The sequence below is a fragment of the Equus caballus genome, chromosome 10, assembly GCF_041296265.1.
Source record: "Equus caballus isolate H_3958 breed thoroughbred chromosome 10, TB-T2T, whole genome shotgun sequence".
NCBI classification, from domain to species: Eukaryota; Metazoa; Chordata; class Mammalia; order Perissodactyla; family Equidae; genus Equus; species Equus caballus.
Genome location: NC_091693.1, coordinates 43,489,450 through 43,515,431, shown reverse-complemented (window position 1 = coordinate 43,515,431; position 25,982 = coordinate 43,489,450). Strand labels below are relative to the sequence as shown.

At 34.1% G+C, this 25,982-nt stretch overlaps 1 protein-coding gene across 12 annotated transcripts in view; it reads left to right on the top strand.

The window, feature by feature from the left end:
• Positions 1-25,982, top strand: part of IBTK (inhibitor of Bruton tyrosine kinase) — a 98,623-nt gene that overhangs the window by 49,446 nt on the left and 23,195 nt on the right. For 6 of the 12 annotated variants that reach the window (XM_005596807.4, XM_005596806.4, XM_070225176.1 and 3 more), the window contains 10 exons: positions 5,118-5,219; positions 7,921-8,038; positions 10,621-10,681; positions 11,498-11,619; positions 13,251-13,363; positions 14,274-14,339; positions 17,313-17,461; positions 19,078-19,241; positions 20,950-21,042; positions 21,596-21,739. In XM_005596807.4, coding sequence (XP_005596864.3) covers positions 5,118-5,219; positions 7,921-8,038; positions 10,621-10,681; positions 11,498-11,619; positions 13,251-13,363; positions 14,274-14,339; positions 17,313-17,461; positions 19,078-19,241; positions 20,950-21,042; positions 21,596-21,739 — 1,132 coding nt within the window. The remainder of the gene's footprint in view (positions 1-5,117; positions 5,220-7,920; positions 8,039-10,620; positions 10,682-11,497; positions 11,620-13,250; positions 13,364-14,273; positions 14,340-17,312; positions 17,462-19,077; positions 19,242-20,949; positions 21,043-21,595; positions 21,740-25,982) is intronic. The other 6 variants (XM_001914953.6, XM_005596808.4, XM_070225178.1 and 3 more) reach the window with 3 other exon arrangements.

Genomic DNA, 25,982 nt, shown 5'->3' with positions numbered 1-25,982 from the left:
ATAAGATTTCCCTTAAACTGTAGATTGCTTGGGTAAAATGGTCATTTTAACAATATCGCTTCTTCCAGTCCATGAACATGGAATATCTTTCCATTTATTTGGGCCCTCAATTTCTTTCAGCCACGTTATATAGTTTTCAGTGTACATATCTTTCATCGACTTGTTTAAATTTATTCCTAAGTGTTTTATTCTTTTTGATGCAGTTGTAAATAGGATTCTTTTCTTAATTTTTTTTTGGATAGTTCATTGTTGATGCATAGAAAAACAACTGATTTTTGGTTTTGGTTTTGTATCCTGCAACTTTATTGAATTTGTTTATTACTTCTAATAGTTTTTTGGTGGAGTCTTTAGTGTTTTCTATGTATAAGATCTGTCATCTGCAAACAGACAATTTTACTTCTTCCTTTCCAATTTGGATGCTGTTTATTTCTCTTTCTTGCCTAATTGCTCTGGCTAGAACTTCTTGTACTATGTTGAATAAAAGTGGTGAGAGGACACATCCTTGTCTTGTTCCTGATCTTAGATGAACAGCTTTGAGGTTTTTAATGTTGAGTTTGATGGTAGCTGTGGGCTTGTCATATATAGCTTTTGTTATGTTGAGGTACTTTCCTTCTGTACCTAGTTTGTTGAGAGTTTTTATCATGAATGGATGTTGAATTTTATTATATGCTCCTTCTGCATCTCTTGAAATGATCGTATGATTTTTATTCTTCGTTCTGTTAATGTGATGTGTCATGTTTATTTATTTGCATATATGAACCATCCTTGCATCCTAGTCGTAAATTCTACTTGATTGTGGGGTATATATGATGTTGAATATAAACTTCCTTGTTAGAACTTCTTTTGCTGCATCCCATAAATTTTGATAATTTGTGTTTCTAGTTTTATTTGTCTCAAGATGTTTTTTTCTTTCTGTTTGATTTCTTTGACTTTTTGGTTGTTCAGGACTATGTTGTTTAATTTCCACTTATTTGTGAATTTTCCAATTTTCTGCATGTTATTCTAGGTTTATACCATTGTAGTTGTAGAATATATTTTGTATCATTTCAGTCCTCTTAGATTGTTAAGACTTGTTTGGTGGCCTAACATTTGATCTTTCCTGGAGAATGTTTTTCATGCGCTTGAGAAGAATGTGTATTTTGCTGCTGTTGGATGGAATGTCCTATATTTGTCTGTTAGGTCCATTTGGTCTATAGTGTTGGTCAAGTCTGATGTTTCCTTACTGATTTTTCTGTCTGAATGATTTATCCCTATTTGAATATGGGTTATTGAAGTCTTGCATTATTATTATATTGTTGTCTGTTTCTGCTTTCAGTTATGTTAACATTTCCTTTATATATGCGAGTGCTTTGGTACTGTATGCATATATGTTTATGATTTTTATATCCTATTGATATATTGACCCCTTTATTATTATATAATGACATCGTTGTCTCTTGAGACTGATTTTGACTTAAAGCTTATTTTGTCTGATATAAGGATAGCCACTCCTGCTCTTCTTTGGTTACCATTTGCATGGAATATCCTTTTCCATCCTTTCACTTTCAGACTGTATGTGTCTGTAAACGTAAAATGAGGCTTTTGTAGGCAGCATATAGTTGGATCTTATTTTTTATCTGTTTAGCCACTTTTTCTGATTGTTGAATTTAATCCATTTACATTTAATTATTGATAGGTAAGGACTTACTATTGTCATTTTTTTCAGTTGTTTTCTGATTGTTTTGTGGTTTCTTTGTTCCTTTCTTCCTATCTTGCTGTCTTCCTTTGTGATTTAATGATCTTTTGTAGTGGTATGCTTTGATTATTTTCTGTTTATCTTTTGTGTATCTACTATAGGTTTTTCTTTTGTGGATACCATGAGGCTTACATACAGCATCTTCTATATAGTCATGCATTAGTTAACGATGGGGATACATTCTGAGAAATGTGTCGTTAGGCAATTTTATCATTCTTTGAATATTGTAGTGTGTCCTTACACAAATCTAGAAGGTATAGCTTATTACATACCTATACTCTATGGTGCTAGTCTTATGGGACCACTGTCATATTTGCTGTCTGTTCTTGACCAAAATATCATTCTGTGTCACATGACTGTAGTTCTAACAGTCTATTTTAAACTAATCACAACTCAACTTCAATTGCATACAAAAACCTCTACACTTTTACATCACCTCTCCCTGCCATTATTTCTTCAAATATTCTTTGTGCCTTTTCTTCTTTTTCTTCTTCTGGGACTCTCATTTGTATCTTGTTATGCTTGATGGTGTTCCACAGGTCTCATTGCTCTGTTTATTTTTTATTCTTTTTTCTTTCTGTTCTTCAGATTGGATAGTCTCTATTGACCTATAATTTTTGTCTTTTTATTGATATTCTTAATTTTATGAGACATTATCCTCATACTTTCTTTCAGTTCTTTAGGAATGATTTCCTGTAGTTCTTTGGACATATTTATTTATTTTTTTTTTGTGAGGAATATTTGCCCTGAGCTAACATCTGTGCCAATCTTCCCCTATTTTGTATGTTGGTCGCCACCTCAGCATGGCTGACAAGTGGTATAGGTCCACGCCTGGGAACTGTACCGGCAAACCTGGGCCACTGAAGTGGAGTGCACTAGACTTAACCACTGCCTCTTTGGACATATTTAAAATAACTGTCTGATAGTTCAGCAACTTGGCTTCCTCAGGGACAATTTCTCTTACCTGTTTTTTTCCTGTATTTGGGCCAGACTTCTTTCTTTGCATCTTTTATATTTTTTTTTTGGTTCAAAACTGGATATTTTAAATAGTATAATATGGCAGCTCTTCAAATTTGACTCTCCTCTCTCCCCAGGGTTTGTTATTTTTGCTGTTTGTTATTGACTTTTCTGAACTAATTCTGTAAAATCTGTATTCTTTGTCATATGTGACCAGTGAAGTCTCTGCTTGGTTAGCTTAATCATCAGCTAGTAATTAGACAGAAATTTCCTTAAATGCTTAAAGCCAGTAAATCTCTCAGCCTTTGCAGGAGCTCTTTGCGTATTTTGAGGCATGCCTTAATTTTTAGGCAGGCAGTTTACAACTCTTCCTTAGATTTTATTTCCTGCTTTTGCAGAGCTTCATCTTCAGCCAGAGGTAAGTGTTTTGGGCCTTCTTAAGTTTTTCCTGGGCATGTGTACAGCCCTCCATGTGTGTGGCCTTTTAGAGTCACAGGAATTGTTGGAACTTTTCATAACTCCTGTGGATATCTGTATTAGTCTGCTCAGGCTGCCATAACAAAATACCATGTACTGGGTGACTTAAACAACAGAAATCTATTTTTTTACGTTTCTGGAGTCTAGAAATCCCAGATCAGGGTCTGGTAAGGCTGGTTTCTGGTGAGGATTCTCTTTCTGGCTTGTACATGGCTGCCTCCTTCTTCTGTCCTCACATGGCCTTCCCTCCATGCTTGTGTAGTTGTATGTGTGTGGAGAGAGTGAAGGAGAGAGAGATATCTCTCTTTGATGTCTCTTAGAAGGACACTAATTCTGTTGGATCAGGGCCCTACCCTTATGACTTGATTTATCCTTAATTACTTCCTTACAGGCCCCATCTCCAAATACACAGACACCAAAAATAAGGGCTTCAACATGTAAATTTTCAGGGTTCATTAACATTCAGTCATAAAACCCTCTCTTTCCTCACTTATTTTTTTTGTTTTTTTTCCATCTACTTTTTTACCCCATCTGTTATCATTGTCTCAGTCAGTTTCAGTGTTAAACAATTGCTCCTGATCATTTTTAACAAATTCCCCTAGCATAGAGGCTGTTCACACTCGGCAAGCTTTGAGTCAGGTCAAAAAAAGACAAGCCATGCTAGTGGTGTTTCCAGGGAACTGCCAGACATGACAAATAATGACAGTTCTTTGCTAATGTTGCTCCACAACTGCTCTGTCTCCTGCAGTGGCTGTAGCTGCTTGTTTCCACTGTGATTGCAGAGTAGTTGTTTTCTAAGATTCCTATGGAGGAAGGGAGAGGAGGATCTAAATAAGAAAAACTACAGTGTCCCAAAGCTCTGTGTTCTTATCAAGATTCATCTGTTTTTCTTGAGTCAACACTCCCCAGATTGTTGTAAGTCTTTGGTTAATTTCTAGAATACCAAAAAAGTTGATTTTGACAATTTTTTGTAGTATTCTCATTGCTTTTGTGGAGGAGAGGAATTTTGGAATAGTCTTTATTCTGCCATTCCCAGTGACTTCACCTGTCTTTATTTTTTTCCTCCCCAAAGCCCCAATACATGGTTGTATATCCTAGTTGTAATTCATTCTAGTTCTTCTATGTGGGATACTGCCACACCATGGCTTGGTGAGCAATGTGTAGGTCTGTGCCCAGGATCCAAATCGGCATACCCCCAGGCCACCAAAGTGGAACATGCACACTTAACCACTCAGCCACAGGGCCAGCCCCCTCTCTCACTTTTTAAAATGTTTTTTCTATTTCATTTTTTCTTCTTAACTGTCTTTTCTTTCTTTCTTCTTATGGTGGTGTTATTTTATTTTTTGTGTGTTATTGTTCTGGCAGTGGCTCAGAGGCATTGCTTAATAGGCCATTAGTAGTACTCAGGACCAAGAAGCTTATTTTAAATCAAAGAACTTTTGTGATTAAAAAACAAAAATGTAGTCTTAGATGACTAATTTTGTTTTAAATAAGGAAGCCTAGGAGCATTATTCACCCCTCCATCCCTTTCTCTATGTTCTTAACATATATATGTTTTATGTATTTAACATATACTTATGTATTGTTTGGTTATGAGATTTGACTTTCTATTTATTAGTTTGAGAAATGTTTGTCTAACAACATGGGAGATTCTAAATAAGTCAGGCATTCTTGTAGCCCTCTAGACTAAAAGTATCAACTCAAGTTCCTTTTTTATTGTCCTAGTGTGAACCAGGGTATTTTGGTGTGTTTCTTTCCATACCAGATAGTGGTACCTTTCTAACCTAAAGGTAGAAATATTTTCATGTTATTACTATTTTTCCTAGTTGCCATTCTAACATCAAAAAAATAATCATTATAATTTTCTCTTTTAATTAGTTGAACTTTTCCCCTTAGGTATAATGTTTATCAAGTAATAAAGAGAGATACTTGTTTTTCTTCTTTTTAGAATCTCAAAATGTGGACTTTGTTTGTAGTGTTCTTGTGGTGGCTGATCAGCTTCTCATAACTCGACTGAAAGAGATTTGTGAAGTAGCATTAACTGAAAAACGTGAGTATTTTTGAATTAGAATATTAGTATTTTTTCACGTTGATCCAGGATCACTGTGTTTTATTGACTGTGATGCCATTTATAGTAAAATGCACCATTATTTTTTTGTATCATGAAAAATGTCAAAACATTTCAATTATTTTGTGTCATCATTTGTAAGCATATTCTTATTTCCGAGATGTTAATATGTAAAAATACATCTTAGAATTGAAATATTTTAATTTTTTTGAAATGTCAAGACTGAATAATAGAGATGGTGTGAAATTTATTTTGGAATTTCAAGGATGAGTGTTTGAAAGCATGAGGTGTTTGAAAGATGAGAGTTTTTTTACCCTTGCCAAGGGCTTGGCTGTAAATCTGTGTTTAGCTACCCATTCCTAATAGTTGCTGGAATTTTTTTTTTCCCCTGAGCAAGATTTGCCCTGAGCTAACATCCATTGCCAGTCTTCCTCTTCTTTTCTTTCATGTAAGCCACGGCCACAGGTTGGCCACTAACTTAGTGGTGTAGGTCTGTGCCTGGGATCTGAACCTGGGCTGCCAAAGTGGAGTGTGCCGAACTTAACCATTAGGCCACCAGGGCTGGCCCTGAAATTTTTATGTAACTGTTCCATTAATATGTTTGATCAAAACATCTCCCTTCTCAAACTCTGCTTTCTTTCTCTGTTCTTCATTTCAGTTAATTGTATGGCTGTCCTCCTGAACATTCAACTTTTTGAAACCCAGTTATTTTTTATTCGTTATTTTGTTCCTTATACCCACATTCCTTCAGTTGTCAAAATGGGTTCATCTAAGCTATGTTGGTCACATTTCCCCCACCTTTCTATTCTGTGACTATGCTAGTTGAGATACCTGTTTTCCATCCCTTCTGTGTAACATGACAGTAGTCTTTTAAGTCCTCTTTCTTTTCTTCTTCTCTTTTTTTAATCTTTCTATAGGAGAAGTAACTATGTTTTCCCCTGTTTAGCTATTTTTAATTGTTTACTCTCGGGTAAATGTTAAATTTCTTTAGTCTGTTATAAAAGTTTCTTTCTAATCTTACCTTTGTTCTCCTTCATTGCTACATTGCTGCTTCAGGAACTGTGAAGGCATTTCCTATCAATTTTTTCTTATTTGTACTTGCAAGTAGTTTGTCTTAGCTCTAGTGTCTTATTTAGTTACTTTTCTTGAGCTCTGTGGATATCTTCTCCTTGGTTTTCAAAAAGAACAACAGCTCTGATCTTTTAAGCAAGAAAAGGGAAATACATTAAAATAAAGGACATAACATATATAGGTATAAAGTATACGTATAGGTAATGTTTTCAGTTGTTTACGTGACTCTTCTGGCATTCCTTGGATTTTCTTTCTTGGCCCCTGCCTTTATTAATGAATTTCTTGTTCTTCCTAGAACATAGCAGGAGAAGGGTTCAACAGAAGTGTGGCCTCTGATTATTCGGCAATCCTTGTTCCCAGCTGAACACCTCTAAAGCTTTTATATGATCCATTTTTCTTTCTTTATAATGGGAGACTTTGGGTTCATCATTAGTTGAAACTCCAGGTTAGTCAGGAGTGAGGCAGAGACCATTATTGGCTGCAGTTCTAACTTTTGACAGAGTTACAAGGGAGAGAAAAAAAAAAGAAATGAAGGAAGCCACATGTAGAAAACAGTTGTATTTGTCTGTTGGTTGTAAATAAGAAGTAGAGTAAATAAGAAGAAGAACGGAGGGGTTCAGGAAGCCAAAGTTATATGCTAATTAGATAGTATACTCTGGGACGGTCTCTAGCAAAACAGTGCACTTTATATATAAAGTTACTGAGATTCTAACAAAACCCAGAATCTTTTGTATAGTATACCAGATTCTGCACTGGCATGAACAATAATATGGTAAGATTTAGATCCACTTATTTTCTAAATATATAGCGTGTGTATGTATTTATATATATAAATATACACACATAAATTCTGATACATTACTCAACATGTTTTATAGAATGGTTTCATCAGTTCTGTTAGCCTTAGTGTTTAGTTCTATAGTCCTTTTAGTTTTTTAATCTTATAGAAGTCTTTGTCTATTAGTTTTATAGAAGAGAGAATGACTATTCTGTGCTGTGTGTAAATGAAAAGTTGTTTCTCACTTAAAGTTAGAAATATTCCAAAAATATTAGGTGGAAGATTGTTGATTATGTGTTTGCTTTTAGGTGACACTGTAATACATCTTCTGTATTTTCTTTTTTCCTTTTTTGAGGAAGATTAGCCCAGAGCTAACATCTGCTACCAATCCTCCTCTTTTTGCCGAGGAAGACTGGCCCTGAGCTAACATCGTACCCATCTTCCTCTACTTTATGTGTGGGATGCCTGCCACAACATGGCTTGACAAGTGGTGCCATGTCCACACCCAGGATCCAAACTGGCAAACCTGGGCCTCCAAAGCGGAATCTGTGAACTTAGCGCTGCACCACCGGGCCTGACCCTGTATTTTCTTTTGACTAAAATTCTTTTGTGTGTGCTTTTTTTTCCCTATAACCAATCATTTAAAATTACTTTGGCATATTATATGGGATGGAAAATGAGTTCTATATTTGCCCTAATATAACTCATTTTTGGCAAGAAACTACTTTGTTGTCTTTGTTCTAAATGTTCAAACCTGACACCTTTAGAAATAAGTATATTTTATTTGCTGTAGGAACATGGCTTTCATCTCATTTTGCATATCTTCCTTTGTAGTTACGCTTAAGAATGCTGCTACACTACTGGAATTTGCAGCAGTGTATAATGCTGAACAATTGAAACTGTCTTGTTTACAGTTTATAGGACTGAATATGGCAGCTTTACTTGAAGCAAGGTGGGTTGGGTGCATTCATTATATGACTGTTGCAGAAGCAATTATTTATAATAGCAGCTATGTTAGTAATTTAAATGAGAATAATGATAAATTCTAACTTTGTAGAGATGAAAATGTAATGAGATTCAATCATTCCATCAATATTTGAGTGCCTAATATATGCCAGCCATTGCCAAAGTACAGCAGTGAACAAAACAGACAAAATCCTTGCCCTTAAGGAAACTCACATTTCTGGTTAGAAAGTTGGGGAACAATATTATAAGTATATTTTTTATATGTATGCATATCTGTTTATTTAGGCTGATTTGCAACTGTGTAATTGTTACCTTGGCTTTTGGAAACTAACTGTAATACTAATTAAGTCAGCATTTAATTACTTCACACGTAAGCATGCATAAAATTTGTTACTGGTTCACTTCTGTTTTCTTTTTCTATTTATTCTCTTTAAGATATTTCCTATACTACTTATTGATTCTTTGGTTAAACTTAGGCTACAGCAGAAAGCTGAAAAATTTAGTTGCTCTAGTTTGTTGCAAGCTGATATGTGTGTTGAAGGCTTTCTGTGGAAATCAGTGAGTAATGAAATGTTACTTATGAAAAATGACACGTTTTTTATAAAAAAAATTGACTAAATATATATACCCTGTTTTATAAGCTAATATTTCATATTAGCGATGTTTACCTGGATGGAAAGAATTTGATAAATGCTAATAATTTAGGAGTTATAGACATGTTAGAATTAGAAAGATCTTGGAAATTTCATCCCAATTTTTCCAACTGTTTTAGCAGTGGAATTTTTAGTGAAATAAATTTACAGATTTATTTTTAATGTAAGTCAAAATTTTATTACATTTACTCACTATGAAGTCAGTGGTGGGGAAAATAAGGTGCTTTTGTTAAACGTAGGAATTTGAGATTAGAGTTCTTGGTGTCATTTTGCATTTTTAAAGCTTCAATATCTAGTTTATTTCTGTATTTTGTTTTAATCATAGTAGTAATAACTAATACTTCCATAATAATAGTTACTAATATTAATAACTAATAATAATAGTGGTAATAATGGTAACTAATACTATGTGCCAGGTAGCATTCTAAAAGCGTTACATAGATTCAGTTGATTTTCATGAAAAACTTACAAAGTAGGTTTCTGTTTATATCCTCATACTACAGATGAGAAAACCCAGGAACCTTTTTTGTTTTTTTTGCAAAGAATCAAGAAAATCTTGATCTATATCATTTTTTATAAATGGTAATTTTTTTTGATAACTCACCTTTCAAAGTCAGGATGATCTATAATGAAACTAATTCCAAAACATGATTGAAATAAAAGTGTTCTACTAACAGATTGTTAATAATTGTCACGTAGAGTTCAATTTAGAGCAAATTCTTTTGGCAGTTTAATGCCTTGTTATTTTGTCAGAAAAGCTTTTTAAATGCAAATTAACATTATAGGATATTAGACAATGTCATTTTAAAATGCCTCTGGTATTTTAGTGTCAGAACTTGGCTAGGGTTTCAAAATAAATTTAATGTCTTTGCTGACATTACATTAGTAATTCTAATCATAGCAATTGTTTTTTACTTTGTATTGCCAAATTAAGCTCATTCAGTTTGTCAGTTAAGAATCAACCAAAATATAAAATAAGCACCAAATCTATCTAAAATATGATATTGGAAAATGATGTGTCACACTATTATTGTTCAATTATTATATTGTGACAAGTCTGTTAGCTGAATTAAGAATGGCTCATGTGCTGTGGTGATGTCTCTACTTGTATAACTTTACATAAGTAGATATACATAACTTGCATTAAAACAAAGATTTGTATAAATTTAACCATTCCTAACCGAATATGTGTTTGCGAGAAGTGTAAATAAATATATGCAGAGATGTTAAGAAAAGGAGGGCTGCACCAGAATTGACCTACATCACAAGTTAATTATCCTCAAAATGTTAATAACTGGTATGGTACAGCTTTGAATTTGCAAGTTGTTTTGTATTCATCGTAAAAATAGTTTAAAATATAAACTTTGATTTAAATTTTCACTGATACGTTAAAGTACCTCTTTGGAACCTGGGCGTTCTTTGAAATCTACTTTGAATACAGCTGATGTAATCCAGATAGCATTTTACACATGAAAATACTAAAGCCCAGGGAGGTAGTGAGTTGCTTAAGGTCATGCAGGTAATTGGTAGCATAATTCTAGAGAGAATTCAGGTATCCTGATAGTTTGGTCATTGTTCTATCAATATGGTAGTGCTTTTGTAATTAAAGATTATAATTTGTGGAAAACGAGGTTTGGAAAATGAATATTGCTATTTCGTTATGATAGAAAAAGGTTTTCTATCACTTATTTGTAAGAGTTGCGTGAGTTTTATTCAAGATATTTTGTCTATATATCTTGCTGTTTATTTGAAATATATACATACACATAATTACAAAAAGAATTTGTAGCAGTGGCATATTAATACTTTAAAAAACAACTTATTCAGCAATATAAAATGTCTCTACATATTTGAAAATCTTGACAGGTATTGGGTTCTTGAGTCTTAAGATAGAATTTTGTGTCTTATTTTTTAGGTCTCTTGATGTTTTAAGTGATGGTGTTTTGAAAGATCTTTCTGTGTTTTATAGAAAAATGGTAAGTTTTATGTTTTTTTCCTGATATTATCAACTAAAGCACTATATTAGGTCTGACTTCTCAGTGGAATAATTTCCTAGTGAATTCTAATACATTAGGATCTTTAAAAATGAGAACAGAGGGCAGTCCGGTGGCGTAAGTGGTTAAGTTCGCATACTCTACTTTGACCGACCCACGCTCGTGGGTTTGGATCCCAGGTGCAGACCTACACACCACTTGTCAAGCCATGCTGTGGTGACATCCTGCATACAAAATAGAAGAAGATTGGCAAAGATGTTAGCTCGACAATCTTCCTCAAGCAAAAAGAGGAAAATTGGCAATAGATGTTAGCTCAGGGCCAATTTTCTTCACCAAAAGAAAAAAAGAGGACATAAGATTTCTTTACTGATCTCACAGTTAAGTATGATAATCAAAATTGAAAATATTTAATGAGAAAGTTATCTGTTTTAATTCCTTTATAAATGAAAGTTACTGGAAGCTTCAGAGTCTTTCATTGTTTGTTATTTACCAAAGGACAGGACAGTGCAAAAACATGGACTCACATGATCTCTAAGAAATGAATTACTTTGTATTTGATAGTAAAGTGGAGTTTTTTTGTCTAGTTTTTTATTTTCTTTTTTGAGTTTTATGGAATAAACTGTTTAATGAATCCAATCAATTTTTTACCCTGGTGTAAATTTAGGAAGTCATTAGACCTTCTAGACTTTTTTTCTAGTTAATGTCACCACATATTAAGACAAATGGGATATCGTAACTTTTAAAAAAAAAAAACTTTACAAATTTTGTATTTAAAAAGTGACATCTTTTTTTCTATAGGTTCCGGGAATGGATAGAAGAGTTATTACACCATATCAAGATGGACCAGATATTAGCTATTTGGAAGTAGAAGATGGAGATATCTTTTTGAAAGAAGAAATAAATATGGAACAAAATTATTTGTAAGCTCTGTTTCCGTTTTTTTCTTTTACTCCCTTCCTTCCTTCCTTCTCCCCTGACACCCCTGATCTTGGACACTACTGATACATTTGTATTGATATTGAAAGAAAATAATTGAGAAACCTGACATAAGAAGTATGTATTTATGTTCATTCTTAGCCTTGATAGAATACAAAGTAAATGCATAATTAATATTTGAGATATAGCAAAATTATGTATAAATGTGAAGGGAATGTAGCCTTCACGTTAAACATACTGAGCTGAATAAGTGCATTTGTCCTGGCTACCTTCCCAAACACTGCTGAGATTTTAATAAAGAAATAAAAAAGGTAAATTGTGCTAGAGCAAAGAGAACAGGAAAGGAGAAAACAACAGTCAGGAGATGTTAATAGTTTTGGAAGTTGGAAAGTGGTTGCTGAGCAGTAGTGACTTAGAACAGAAAAAACTAAAACAGAATTCTGGAAAGGCTTAATTAAGAATCAGAGATACCAGGTGTTTGAAGATCAGGGTGACTGGTTAGATTTGGAAAAGAACATTTTTTGAGATTCTTTCGAAGAACATTGATCTCTTCCTGAAGCCCCTTCAACCAAATGATTGTCCCTCCTCCATCTTGGCAGAAGACTAGAAATTTGCCCTCTGGAGAGGCTGAACCAGAGAGGAGTGTATCAGCCATTTCTCTAGATTATTCTCTATAGAGAGCCTGGCTTGTTGAAGAGATATGACCTTCAGTGACTGACATTTCAGAGTCCTCCAACAAAACATCCCAGGTTTTATGCAGTCTCCCTGTAGTGGGGCCGACCATTTGTCAAGAGCTGCTCAGAATTTCCAATCCCTGTTTAAGGCTTACTAAGCAGCTTACAGAATTACTTTCCTTCTACTTGGTAAATGACCTGTTAAAATCTTTGGGTTTTCAAGTCATTTACTATATATATAGTAACCAACTATGTAGCTCACTGAAAAGCTGCTCTTGGGTTCCAGAGATGTTCTTTTTCTTAACCCTTTTTCTAGAATTTAGTAGCATTTGGAATACTTGAAGTTTGTAGTTATCTGGCATAGTTTTTAATATAATGCATGTCATACATCTATAATAAAATTATTAACATAAGTGTTATCCTTTACAAAGTAATAGTATTCACAGCTGGCCTGTGTAACTGCAGATGAATTATATAATGAGATCTATAATTTTTAGGTGAAACAAGACAGTTGTAGTACTCATAGATACTTTTATTTTCCCTTTCCTGATTAATAATACTCAATTCAGGGAATTAAGCATTCCCTGAAATGCTTTAAAAAGTTTCGCCAAATATTTCTAGTTTAAGATCATAGTTTGTAATAGCTTGTGTGTGAACATGTGCAGTATTTTACTTTTCAAAGTATTCCTATATACCGTCTTGTTTCTAACTTTCACAGACATGCTAGGGGTAGAACAAGGAATTGTATCACACAGAAGTTCAGTAAAATTGAGTGATTTGCTCTAGGCCACATAGATAAATGTGACTAGAACATGTATATCTTTTGTATTTTCTGTTTGACCAAAATGTTAAATACTGTTGCTTAAAATGCATAGTTCTGCTGTTTCATCTCTAACTTAATTTATTTTTAGGAAGTGACTTTTATGTTTGCTTTTTCTTAGGGAAAGTATATTCAAGAAGGCAAAAACGAAAGCAAAAAAGAAGCCACGTAAGCGTTCGGATAGTTCTGGAGGTTATAATCTTTCAGATATTATTCAGAGTCCACCATCTACAGGTTAGTGGAAAGTGTTTTAGGATATATTTCCGATCTAATCTTTCATGTCTCTATTCGTTATCTGATTCATTTAACATGTATTAAATACTATTATGTGCCATGTGCTGGGGCTACTGAAATAGAAAATAGTCCTTGTCTTAGGCAGGCTACAGAAAATGATAGTATATTGTGATACGTACTCTGACTGAAGTTTGCTCTAGGAGCACAAAAGAGGCACCCAAACTAGTCTGAGCAGATCAGGGAAGAACTCTTAAAGGAAAGTGATACCTGAGTTGGATCTTGAAGAATGAGGAGAAATTAGCCAAGAAAAGGAGGCCAATATGTTCCCAAACCTTGAGGCAGTAGCAAGAACTGTACATTTCTTGTGCATAAAGTTCAACATGGCTCGGCTGTACAGGGTATGTGCAGATAGGAGATAAGTTGGAGACGGTCAGATTTTGGAGGATATTGTATGCTTAACTAAGGAATTTGGATTTTATTTTGAACGCTATGGGTAGCTATTGATGGATTTTAAGATGGAGTGTAACTGTATAAGATTTATGTTTTTAGAAAGCCTGCTCTGTCCAGGAGCATAGAGGGTTAGAAGTGGGCAAAACATGACAGAGATACTATTATCACGTGGATTCAAATCCTAAATATCAGTACTCCAAGTGAGATGCCAAGTAAGATGCCATTCATGTGCAGAAGGAGACTATAATTCAGTAGAAGAATGCAAAACATTTTACATCTAGGCAGAATGTGAGCCTGTTTGAAAGTAATGGTTATGTAGTTTTTCTAAAATTTTTTTCCCAATTTTTTGTTTTGAAAATCTTTAACTTACTAAAAAGATGAAAGAAAAATGCCATGAACACCTATTTACCTTTCATCCAGATTTACAGTTAACCTCTTGCCACATTTGCTTTTCTTGCAGGCTTTCTAAAAAGTTGCCTGTTCTCTTCCCTCATCCTCCACACACTTTTTACTGATCCACTTGGAAGTAAGTTATAGACATGACATTTTGGCCTCAACTTTAATATGAATCTCCTAAGAATAAGGATATTCTTCTACACAACCACAATACCATTATCACACCTAGGACAGTTAACATTAATTCATTAGTATTATCTAGTATTACAGTCTATATCTAGATTTCCTAATTGTCCAAAAATGTTTTTATAGCCTTTTTTTAACCTTAAAAAATACCTAGTATCCTATCGAGACTGACATTGCCTTTGCTTATTAATGTCTCTTTGGTCTCTTTTAACTAAAGCAGCACCCCTCACACCTTTTTATTTTGTTTTCAAAAGTTCAGGCCAGTAGTATTATAGACTATCCCACATTCTGGATTCATCTGATTAGATCCAGATTAAACTATCTAAATTTTAGTAGTTTCTTTAGCGAAAAATATGAAGTGAGACTATAAAATAATGAGAATACAGTATGGGTTTTAGAAATGGTAGGTGTGTCTGTAGCATAAGACATAAACTAGTACAATTTCTATCAGCAGTATTTTTATAGTCAGCCTTATACAAGCAACTTTGAAAAATACAAGTGCACATTGATTTGTGTCCCTGTGGAAAAAATAGCTATTATTCAGGGCAAAGAAGGAATACGTTTTTGTTTAATATATGAGGTATTTGACTTGTTTGATAAAGTTCAAAGGAGTAAATAATTTCAAGATTAATTGTTTTAGATAACACAAAAGATGTAAAAAAGATGGATAATATACCTAAATTGATTGAGGAAGCACTGAAGATAGGTCTTTTCTGTTTAGTACATCTCCTGACTTCTGTTCTAGGACCTTTCAAAATGTAAAATTCTGTGATTTTGTGTTTTCTGTGCTGTGTGAATTACCTCTACTCCTTGGAAGGAGGCATGGATGGACGGACAGAAGGATGAATAAACGGGTAGACAGACAGTCGTGAAACTAGGGATTTTCAGTCACTTAAAAGGTTTATGGAAAAAGCAGATATTTGGTTTGTTTTAACTAATGTTATTGTTAGCCCATGTGTTAGAGTCTTAGCATTTCAGAGCTGGAAGAGACGTTAGTAATGAACTAATAAACCTGAGGAAACAAACTCAGAAAACTTAAGTGATTGGAGGTAGTTTCAGATAGAAATAGAATTTATTTTCTTGATTCCAGTTCTGTATTCTTCCTTCTGTTCCACTCTTTCTGTGGCCAAAGTGGATAATGATTAAATGATTAAATTTAATTAGGAGCCAAAAAGACCTTTTCTGGAAGAAAATTTGAATGTGAGATAAATTTCATCAAAGATAGTTGTGTGGGGCCGGCCTGGTGACGCAGCAGTTAAGTTCGCATGTTCCACTTTGGCAACACGGGGTTCGCTGGTTCAGATCCCGGGTGCAGACATGGAACCACTTGGTAAGCCATGCTGTGGTAGGCATCCCACACATAAAGTAGAGGAAGAAGGTACGTATGTTAGCTCAGGGCCAGTCTTCCTCAGCAAAGAGAGGAGGATTGGCAGCAGTGAGCTCAGGGCTAATCTTCCTCAAAAAAACAAAAGATAGTTGTGTGAAGGCTTAACATTTATTTGTGTTGATCCTTAAAGTAAAGTTAGATGAAGGACGTTTGGTGAATATATTTTTTACCAAAAGTAATTGTTGGCCACTTTAATCATCCTCTTTATTCATTAGATTGATTTCTGATTGACTTTAGGGAGCATTCTAGTATTAAATATACTCTCTTAGGTAAAAATTTATTACTCTTAAAAATATTTTGAAAGATTGTGTGGGGAAAAAAAGTTTGAATGTTATTTTGAAATATATTTTAGCAGTGTTAACAAAAGAGGCATATATCTTGTCAAGGTGATTTATTATCTGTATAATAATAAATATAAGAGATGGTATGTTTTATTTATTTATGTATTTATTTTTTGGTCAGGAAGATTGGCCCGGAGCTGAAGTCTATTGCCAATCTTCCACTTTTTGCTTGAGGAAGATTGGCCCTGGGCTAACAGCTGTGTCAGTCTTCCTCTATTTTGTATGTGGGATGCTGCTACAGCATGGCTTGATGAATGATGTGTAGGTCCAGGCTCCGGATCTGAACCCGCAAACCCTGGTCCGCTGAAGCGGAGTGCACGAACTTAATGACTATGTCACTGGGCCAGCCCCTGTTTTATTTATTTTTAAATCAGTTGTACAACTTTTAGTTACAGCTCGTATAATGTGTTTATTTTGTTTATTTTGCTACTTCATTTAGATTCTACTGAATTTGAAATATGTGAAAATAAACACATGAACCTAAGCAAAAGTTTACTTTTTACTCTGTTTGTATTTGAAATCATTCTGGTCTGCTAGTGCACCTGGATACCAGGTGTGGCAGAGACAGGTATTTAGCTTGTCTAAGGGAAGAAATGGTATACACATTTTATAACAACTCTTTTGCTTTAGGTGACAAGCTAATTAAAAATAGCTCTGAATCCACAGATATTTTGCAGAAGGAACAATCCTCAAATAGGCTACAGTTGGCTTCAGCAAAGCCTCTGCTTACTGGGTTAATATCTTGACTAGATTAGAGGCAGAAAGGCTACCATGCTCCTCCCACACAGAGTGGGGCCATTCCTCTTCTGCGTGAGAACAGAGGTGCAGGGAGAAAGGTGGGAAAGGGGTCTGGAGTTTATTAATTTTGTCTTCCTTCTTTATGGGGAAAAAAGTTCTGAATCACTTCTTAAAGCAGATCCCAAAGAACTGTCTTCCTCAGGTTTATTGAATAATTGGTGTAATTGAAATGAATAAAACTGTTGTTTTAAAATCTCCTCCATTTCAGTTTTTCAGCTGATTTCTTTCTTCACTTAGCTTGAATTGCTAAGATTTTGGTACTGTGACTATAATTTAACGTTCTTAAACCTGGATAAATGGAAGCTTTTAGCTCTGGTTTGGTTTGGTGAATGTAATACATGTATGTTTGCTGTATATATGTTTAAATATTTTTAAAAATTTTGCATTTTAGGATTATTAAAGTCTGGTAAGACCACTTCTGTGGAATCTCTTCCAGAACTATTGACATCAGACTCTGAAGGAAGCTATGTAGGAGTGGGTAGTCCTAGAGATTTACAGTCCCCTGATTTCACAACAGGATTTCATTCAGATAAGATGGAGGTTTGTTTTTATTTGTTTATTAATGTACTGTTTTTTTTTAATTTCAAATTTTAGGTTTATAGACAGTTTATCTTTAGTTTTTCATCAGTTTTACTCTTACCTTTAAAACATTCTCCTGGCTGGTTTATAAGAAAATATAATTAATGACATGTATAGTATTAGTTTTCTGAAATTTGCTTAATGTTTCTGGTTTTAAAGATTTTAATGGCAGTTTTGAGCCCTTTACGACATTGTATTTCTGTTCTTTCTGCAACTAAAGTGTAGTGTTAATGTAAAATATAGCAACACTGTATAGACACATTGAAAAATATATTTTTAGCTAAATTACTTGAAATTATTTTGTGAAATGTCAGTTAATAGCAGCTAAAAATTGTCAAAGGAAAATTGTTTTGAAAGTAAGCCTAATTTCAAATTCTGCATAGTGTCTTTCCTCCATGGTGTAAACTGGAGCAGTACAATCTCGAATGGAGTTCTTCTCCTATTCTAGCACAGTCGACATTAAGGTACAGGATTCCTAGTCTGGTCAACTCTGAGGAGGCCTTTTTTTAGACATTTCTTAACATTTTATTCCATAATTGTTAATCTATAGGGAAGGAAAATGTCTAACCTATTAGATATAGAGTCATTTTTTCCTAACTCTGTACATCCACAAAACAGAACTTCTAGAAATTTGTGAGACAATGGAAAATTTACCCTCTCTTCTTCTAGGCCTCAAAGATTGATTAAAAAAAAAATTTTTTTAATGTAGGGTAGAAATTTAGGGGCAATTCATACTAAATCTAAGGTTGGTCTGGAAGACAGTTGAGGTTTAAAGGAAGGTTGGAGGCATGCTGTGAATGTCCAGCAGTAGTAGAAGAATCTCTTGTGGCAGTTGAAAGACTATTTTAGTAACTTTCTTGACCTATTGTAATAGCGATAGTTTGAGGGTTCCTTTTGAAGTGTCACTATTATTTGACTAATTTTATTCAAATTGAATTATATGACTTTTATAACAAACTTTCATTTTGTTTCATATTAAAGTCATGGACATTAATTTTAGTTACTGTTTCATATCTTATTTGAACAACTTTTATTTGTTAACTTTCTTTTTTTGAGGAAGATTAGCCCTGAGCTAACTGCTGCCAGTCCTCCTCTTTTTGCTGAGGAAGACAGGCCCTGAGCTAACATCCATGCTCATCTTTCTCTACTTTATAACTGGGACGCCTACCACAGCACGGCTTTTGCCAAGTGGTGCCATGTCCACACCTGGGATCAGAACCAGCGAACCCCGGGCCGCCAAAGTGGAACATGCGAACTTAACCACTGTGCCACTGGGCCGGCCCCCGTTTACGTTTTTAATGCCTACGTAAATAGGGATTTAATATGCAAACTTATTTCCCTAAACATTATTCCCAAAGCTCACAGTAATTGAGTTATAGTTACTGATATGGTCTGTGAATTGGTTAAGGTACTAAACTTTAGAAGAACTGAATTGAAAATGCTAGATGATGACTGTCATAAGATTTTACTCTTTGGTATAATTTAACCAATATTTATTAAGTACCAACTATGTGTTAGCTGTTGTGCTAGGTGCCTGCTATTACTCACTTTTTGTTTTTTATTTTTTTTACCCCCAGGGGAAAATTAAACCATATGTTAATGGTACACCTCCTGCATATTTTAGGGATGATTTAAAACCCTGGGAAAAATCACCAGTATTTAAAATATCTGCTCCACAGTCCATTCCCAGTAACAGAATTGATACTACAGGCTCTTCTAGTTGGGTTGCTGGTTATTTCAGGTAGGATTTTCATTTTGTTCTGTACCTGAGAAATATTCATTTTTAGTCAAATGAAAATTTTAAGGAAGCACAATTAAAAAACATTAATGTGAATGTCTAATACACAGAAAATTACCTAAGTGCGTACAAATTACTGCTACATACATACAAATTACAAACCTAAGAGCTAAAATAGGCTCTTTTTCCTAGATAAAAATTTAGTTATCTTTGTGTTGTCATCAGTGAATACTAGCAAATACTATTTAACACATGTGTGCATGCACATACACACACATATATAGTCACTTGATAGCAGCTTTTTTTTTGGTAGTATATATTACTCCCATTTGGTAGTATATAAAACTCCCATGCGGGAAGACCATTTCATCATCTGTAGGATTACTTTATCTTTTTTTTTAGCATATTAAGGGGTATTTAAGATCTCACAAAATATTGTTATTTACAGTAAATTTTCAGAGGATATTCACTTAATGTTATACTGTGCTGTTTTTTTTAAAGATTGGTACCTGAGTTAACTGTTGCCAATCTTCTTTTTTTTTTTTTTTTCCTGCTGTTTCTCCCCAAAACCCCCAGGACATAGTTGTATATTCTAGTTGTAGGTCCCTCTGGTTGTGCTGTGTGGGATGCCACCTCAACATGGCCTAAGGAGCAGTGGCATGTCTGTGCCCAGGATCCAAACTGGTGAAACCCTGGACTGCCAAAGCTGAGCGCTCAAACTTAACCACTTGGCCTCAGGGCCGGCCCCCTATACTGTGCATTTAACTTACCTATATTTTATTCATATTTTTTTTATTTAGAAAAATCAGTTTTTAAAACTGGAGGAGTAGATATAATTAGAATGCAGTATTCTTTCAGCATGCTTATTGAATTTGTGCTTCATCTTTATATATCTACTCTGGTTTATAATAGGGTAAAACTCTTAATTGACTGACCAGTTATATTATCATCTGGACCATTTGTGTAATTATTTTGAAATATGCTGTATTTTGCACAGTTTGAATAAAGATTATGATGTCCCAGTTTATGTAGCTTCATGGTCTAAAGGTGGTTCAGAAGTTAATTTCAATATTTTTGGCCTTTTTAAGTAAACATATTTGTGGGAACAGACGGAAACATCTTCTAATTATTAATGTTAGACTATTTTATTAAACATATTTTAAGAATAGCTGGGTGTAAAGTCAGCAGGATAGATTGGCTATTTCTAAAGATTGTAGAATTTTTTTCTCATTATGCTACAGCTCCCTTTGGTAGATCTCTAATTGTTGAGCATTCCTAAGTTTTTCCATTAAATCTTTCCTTTGTTAACATTAGGCAGTAGTAAGAATTTTGTTTGTTAAAAAAGAAAGAATGTAATTTTCAAGTTCCATTCATCTTAAAGGATAAGAATTTAAACAGAACTTTGAGTTCTTTTGCCTAAGTTAGATAAGATAAAAATCTTTCTGTTGCTTGGCTTTTTTTTCTTTAAGAGTTTCACTTATATCACTTGACATTATGACTTGGGATGCATTTTAGTTGTTAAGTATGTATGCGTATGTAACAGCAGCTTTCATTCAAAACGTCATTTTTGCAGTTTGCCACAGCTGACGAAATCGATCTAAATTATCCTCTCGTTATCGATCTTTATATACAATTTACAGTTTCAGTGAAGTTTGGGGGTTGGACTTTATGGATAAATAGCATTGTAAAGTAACTTTTGTGTGTCTTTTAGTCCCGTCAGCCCTCCTGTCGTGGATCTCAGAACCATCATGCAAATTGAAGAAAATAGACAAAAATGTGGAGCTACACCAAAAACAAATTTGGGGTTGGTTAAAAAAAATCATAAAAATGGAAAGACCCTGTTGTGTTTTGGTTCTACCCTAAAGAACTGGAAAGACCTACTGGACCTTTCGTATTATTTTTATGCATTTGATGTTAAAGTTAATTATAAGGGCTTTCCTAGATAAGTTAGCATCTGTAACATTATTTCTTAAATATACGCTAAAGATTAAGTTGGGTTGCCCAGCTCTTGTGGAATACAGTATTACATGCCAGAAACTTGCCTCTAAAATGATCATTGTGGACTATTTCTGATGCAAGTGTGATATATAAGTGTATTTTAGCAGGAGGGCTCATATGTAACTATTACTTGACCATTGATAGTATAAACTGATATTGTCACTGTTGAAACTTGTGGCCATTTTGATGCCACAGGTAATAGTAAAATCACATCAGAGAAACATAAAGCAATGTAATTACCTGTAACCTTCATTAAACAGTAATTAATGCTAATTGGTTTAATTTCTAGCAAAGTGATTTCTCATGGAATTAGACTTTCTCAGAAGCAGTGCAACTAATTGGTTTAACTTAATTTCTAGCAAAATGATTTCTCATGGAGTTAAACTTTCTCAGAAGCAACGAAAAATGATTGCACTGACTACCAAAGAAAATAATTCAGGAATGAATAGCATGGAAACTGTTTTAACTACTCCTTCCAAAACTCCAAAACCAGCGAATGCATGGTATGCTCTAATTTTTATTAAAATAAGCATAGATCTGTGCATTAGTTTTTAAGGTAGTTATTGGCTTCTGGGGTTGTTTCCCACCTGTCTCTTCACATACTTCATTTCCCTCTTTGCTTTTAAGTTAAATATTGGACCTTTGGAAATACTTTATTTTTTTTTTTGTTTTGACAAGTGCATCATGGTTTTCAAAAACTTTCTATATGTAGATATAATTTCTTCTTGGTATTCTAATTGGTGTTTATTGCTTAAGCAATTTAAAGGAGCGTTCTTATGTTTTCATTTTTTGTAAGAAATAATATGTATCATAGAAATATTTGATAAAAGCAAGCATTAATTTTTTTTACCACCCTAATTTCTTTGTCTTTCTGTATGCATCATTAATATCTTTGTGTTGCTATAATCATAGCTTGTTATTGTCATGTTTTTAAGCAGGGCTATTTACTTAACATTATATCATGTAAGTTTTCTCCATTAGAATTTACTAATAATGGCAGCATTGGTAGGAATAATCTCCAAAGAAGTCAGATAGCAATTCTGAGATGTGTAAAATAGCTTGTATTTTCTGCTCCCCTCCCATCTTCCCTTTTCTTTATGACTGATGTCATAAGAATTGGAAACCAGTTGTAGAGGAAAAGTTCGTGGATGGTGTGAAGGGCAAGGAAGGGATCAGTAGGATCCCGTTTCTCTTACAAGCACTGAGGAGGGTTTTGGAGGCTTCCTTTGCCTTGGGGGAATCCCTTCATGGCTTCTAATGCCTCACTTTTCTGTTTGTACGAGGGAATATTTTTCCAAATTAACAGGTAAATTGTTTTAAGAGAGTGGCAACTCATTTTATTTTGAGTGCTATCATTGGGACTAAATCAATGTCTGTCAGAGCCATTAGTACATCTAAAGCATGATCACAGATAAAGTAAAACAAGAGATGGGAAAACCCAAGAGAAAAAGAAAATAGTGTGAAACTTGAGAGAATGGGTTTAGTAGAATGTTTTAATTCATCAGTATTTGTTGTGTACCTTCTACGTGCAAGGTTCTCTTCCAGTCCTGGTGGTAAGGCAATATACAAGACTGATTTGAACATGGCCTCTGTAGGGTTTATGGAGTTGCTATTACAACAATGAGTTGTGTTTTCCCTAAATAAAAGTATGGCAAAGACTAAAAAAGCTCTTGGAATAGCTCTAAGGTACTAAATATATTGCAGTTTGCGAGAATTAACTAAGCTCATCAGGAAGCTTTGGGCTTAGTAATGTAGTTTTAGCTAGCCGTAGCATAGTCAGTTTCCTTATTTAAAAATGAAAAGTAAATGAACAAAAGAAGAAACAAAACAACGATTATCCAAATTAGGGAATCCAATTAATGGACAAATAGTGAATTTCTTGGTTCAGAATCTCTTTCAAACATAGTTCTTTCCAGCTCCAATAGAAAATGCTTTTTAATCAAATTAAAACCCAAACATAGTTTAAGAAATTTAATAGCATGGTGATAACTCCAAGGCTTTTAATAAAAGACAGCAGTCCCTGTCCCAAATCTGTCTCTTTTGTGACTTGTTAATTAAGATCACCACAGTCATATCTTATGATTTATTTCCTTTTTTTTACGCCTTTCTGGGTTTTTTTCCTAGAACAACTAATTCCCTCAATTTTTACCCTGCTACCTATGTGCTCATTACTAATTTTTCCCCCGAAACTCAACTAAAACATAGTTCTTTCCAATATCGTAAAGCATGCTAAGTAGTCTGTTTTGTTTTCTTGGAGGCATCTTCCTTAGAGCCCTGCCTTCTCTGCTCTGAACTGAGTCTTTTCCAGGCCTGCCGAATAGGTCATCTTGAGACTTCCCTTAGCTATCATCCTGGGAATTCCCTTTAGTTCCCTCCAGTGTTCGATCCCCAGTTTCCTAGGTCCTATGTTTTTCTATTTCTTGGTTTACCCCTTGTTTTGATATAGCACAACTCCAGTGGTTTTCTGAGAAAGGATGTATAAGACATAGATTTTTGGAGCTCTTAGATCTATCAAAATGTTTTTGTTCTCCCCTTCATTCTTAACTGATAGTTAGATTGGAACAGAATCCTAAATTGGAAACCATTTGTAGAATTTGTTTCTTTTTCTTGTTCATTGCTGTTGAGAATTCTAATGCCTTTCCAATTCCTGACTCTTTATGTTACCAGTTTCTCCCTCTCCCCCCCTTTGTTTTCTTGAAACTTAAAGGGCCTTTTATTTTCTTTCTTTTTTCTTTCTTTTTTTTTTTTGCTAGAGGAAGATTAGCCCTGATCTAACGTCTGTCCCAGTCTTCCTCTGCTTTGTATCTAGGATGCCTCTAGAGCATCCACACCCAGGAGCCAAACCCACAAACCTGGGCCGCCAAAGCAGAGTGTGCAGGACTTTAACCACTTAGCCATGGGGCCAGCCCCGAAAGGGTCTTTTCTTTATCCCCGTTGTGCTGTAATTTCACTGTGATGTGCCTTGTATGAGTTCTTGATACATTGTACTTGATGGGCTCTTTTAATTGGGAAAAGCATGTCTTTAAATTTTAGGGGCATCTTATGTACTATTTGATACCTTCTTCCTCACTGTTTTCTCTAGAATTCACGTCAGTTGGATGTTGCTCTTCCTGGACTTCTCTAATTTTCTTACTTTTGCTCCTCTATTGTCCATATAATTCTCTTTCTATTCTACTTTCTGGAACATTTTTCAGACTTTATTTTACAGCCCTTCTATTCAGTGTTTTATTTCATCTACTAAACTGTTTAATTGCCAAGAGCTCTTTCTTGTTTGCTGATATAGTGCCCTTTTTATAGTATCCTATTCAATATTCAAGTGTTAAGATACCTGTACTCTTTAAAGTTTTTCACTCTTTAATATATACCCAGCAAAAATATATGCCCTTGTGTACCAGGCAGCATTTATCAGAATGTTCATATCATCGTTACTTGTAAAAGCCAAAAACTGGAAACTAAATGCTAAGTGGAAACTATTGCTAAATGTCTGTAGCAGTAAATGGATAGATTATAGTTTATTTCTATTTTTATGGTAAAATACTGCACAATGAAAAAATGAATTATGACTAAATACGACTGCGTGGATGAGTTTCATCAATATAATATTGAGCAAAAGAAGCCAATTAGCAAAAAGAAAAAATCAAGTCTCTGATTCCATTTATGAAAGTTAAAAATAGTCAGTGATTTACCTTCATGTTTATTCACTCTTTCCTATGTATGTTTACTTCATTTTAACTATGGTTTGTTTTATTTGATTGTTTTAAATTTTGATTGGAAGCTCTGTGTGCGCGTGTGGTTGGACTATAGGATGACCTGGCAGTATCCTTAGAAGACCCCCCGTATGTCTGTGTCTCCTTGGTCTGTCAGTATCTCTAAAGAGGAAACTTTTAATTTTTCTATTTGCTTGCCAGCATTCTGGAAGCTGATTAGGCTAAGGAGATTAGGACTGGGACTGAGATTCTCAACATTTGGTATATATTTTCACATACCTCACCGGGAAGAAAAATGCCATAAAATTAGGCCAAAAATATTATCAGGGTATTTTTCTTTGAAAAATAATTTGGCGGCTATGAAATATAGTGATGTTTATTATACATGCATTTTATGAAAGGGTGATTTGAACATTTAAATACAAACAAATGAATAATGGGTTTTATGTATTTTAGGACACCAAGGAAATTTATCTAAGTGACCAATTATAGATAGTTTTATTCTGAATTATCGAAGTGAGATGTATCTGAATTGTCATACAGTTAATCTTTTATGCCCATTTTATGACTTCACAGATTTTATTGATAACTGAAGGATCTTTTAAAGTTCATTTCTGCTAAATTCTTTTGAATTTAGGTACTTACTTTTATTTGCACTCATTAAGCTGTGGGCTGAGGTAACTTAGTAATACGTATGTTATATATGTCAATATTTTATAATTACACATATATATAAAATAAGCATAATATAAAAATATATACATATAATTTGCTGTTTGGTTATGGAAATTTTATCCTAAATTAATGGATCAGAAAACATTTGTTAGAAATTTTAAGAACACATTTGCCTAAAATAGTTGATGCTTGGTATTCCTGAATTTTGATGCATGTTTAGTATAAATGGAAATTATTATTATTATTATTAGGTTGTTGAATAATTTTCTTTCTTGAATCCTTAGAAGGCTACAAGTTTAGTATATCATTTGATTTTTAACCAGATATACATACGGTGTAAATACATATAGTATATACTTGACGA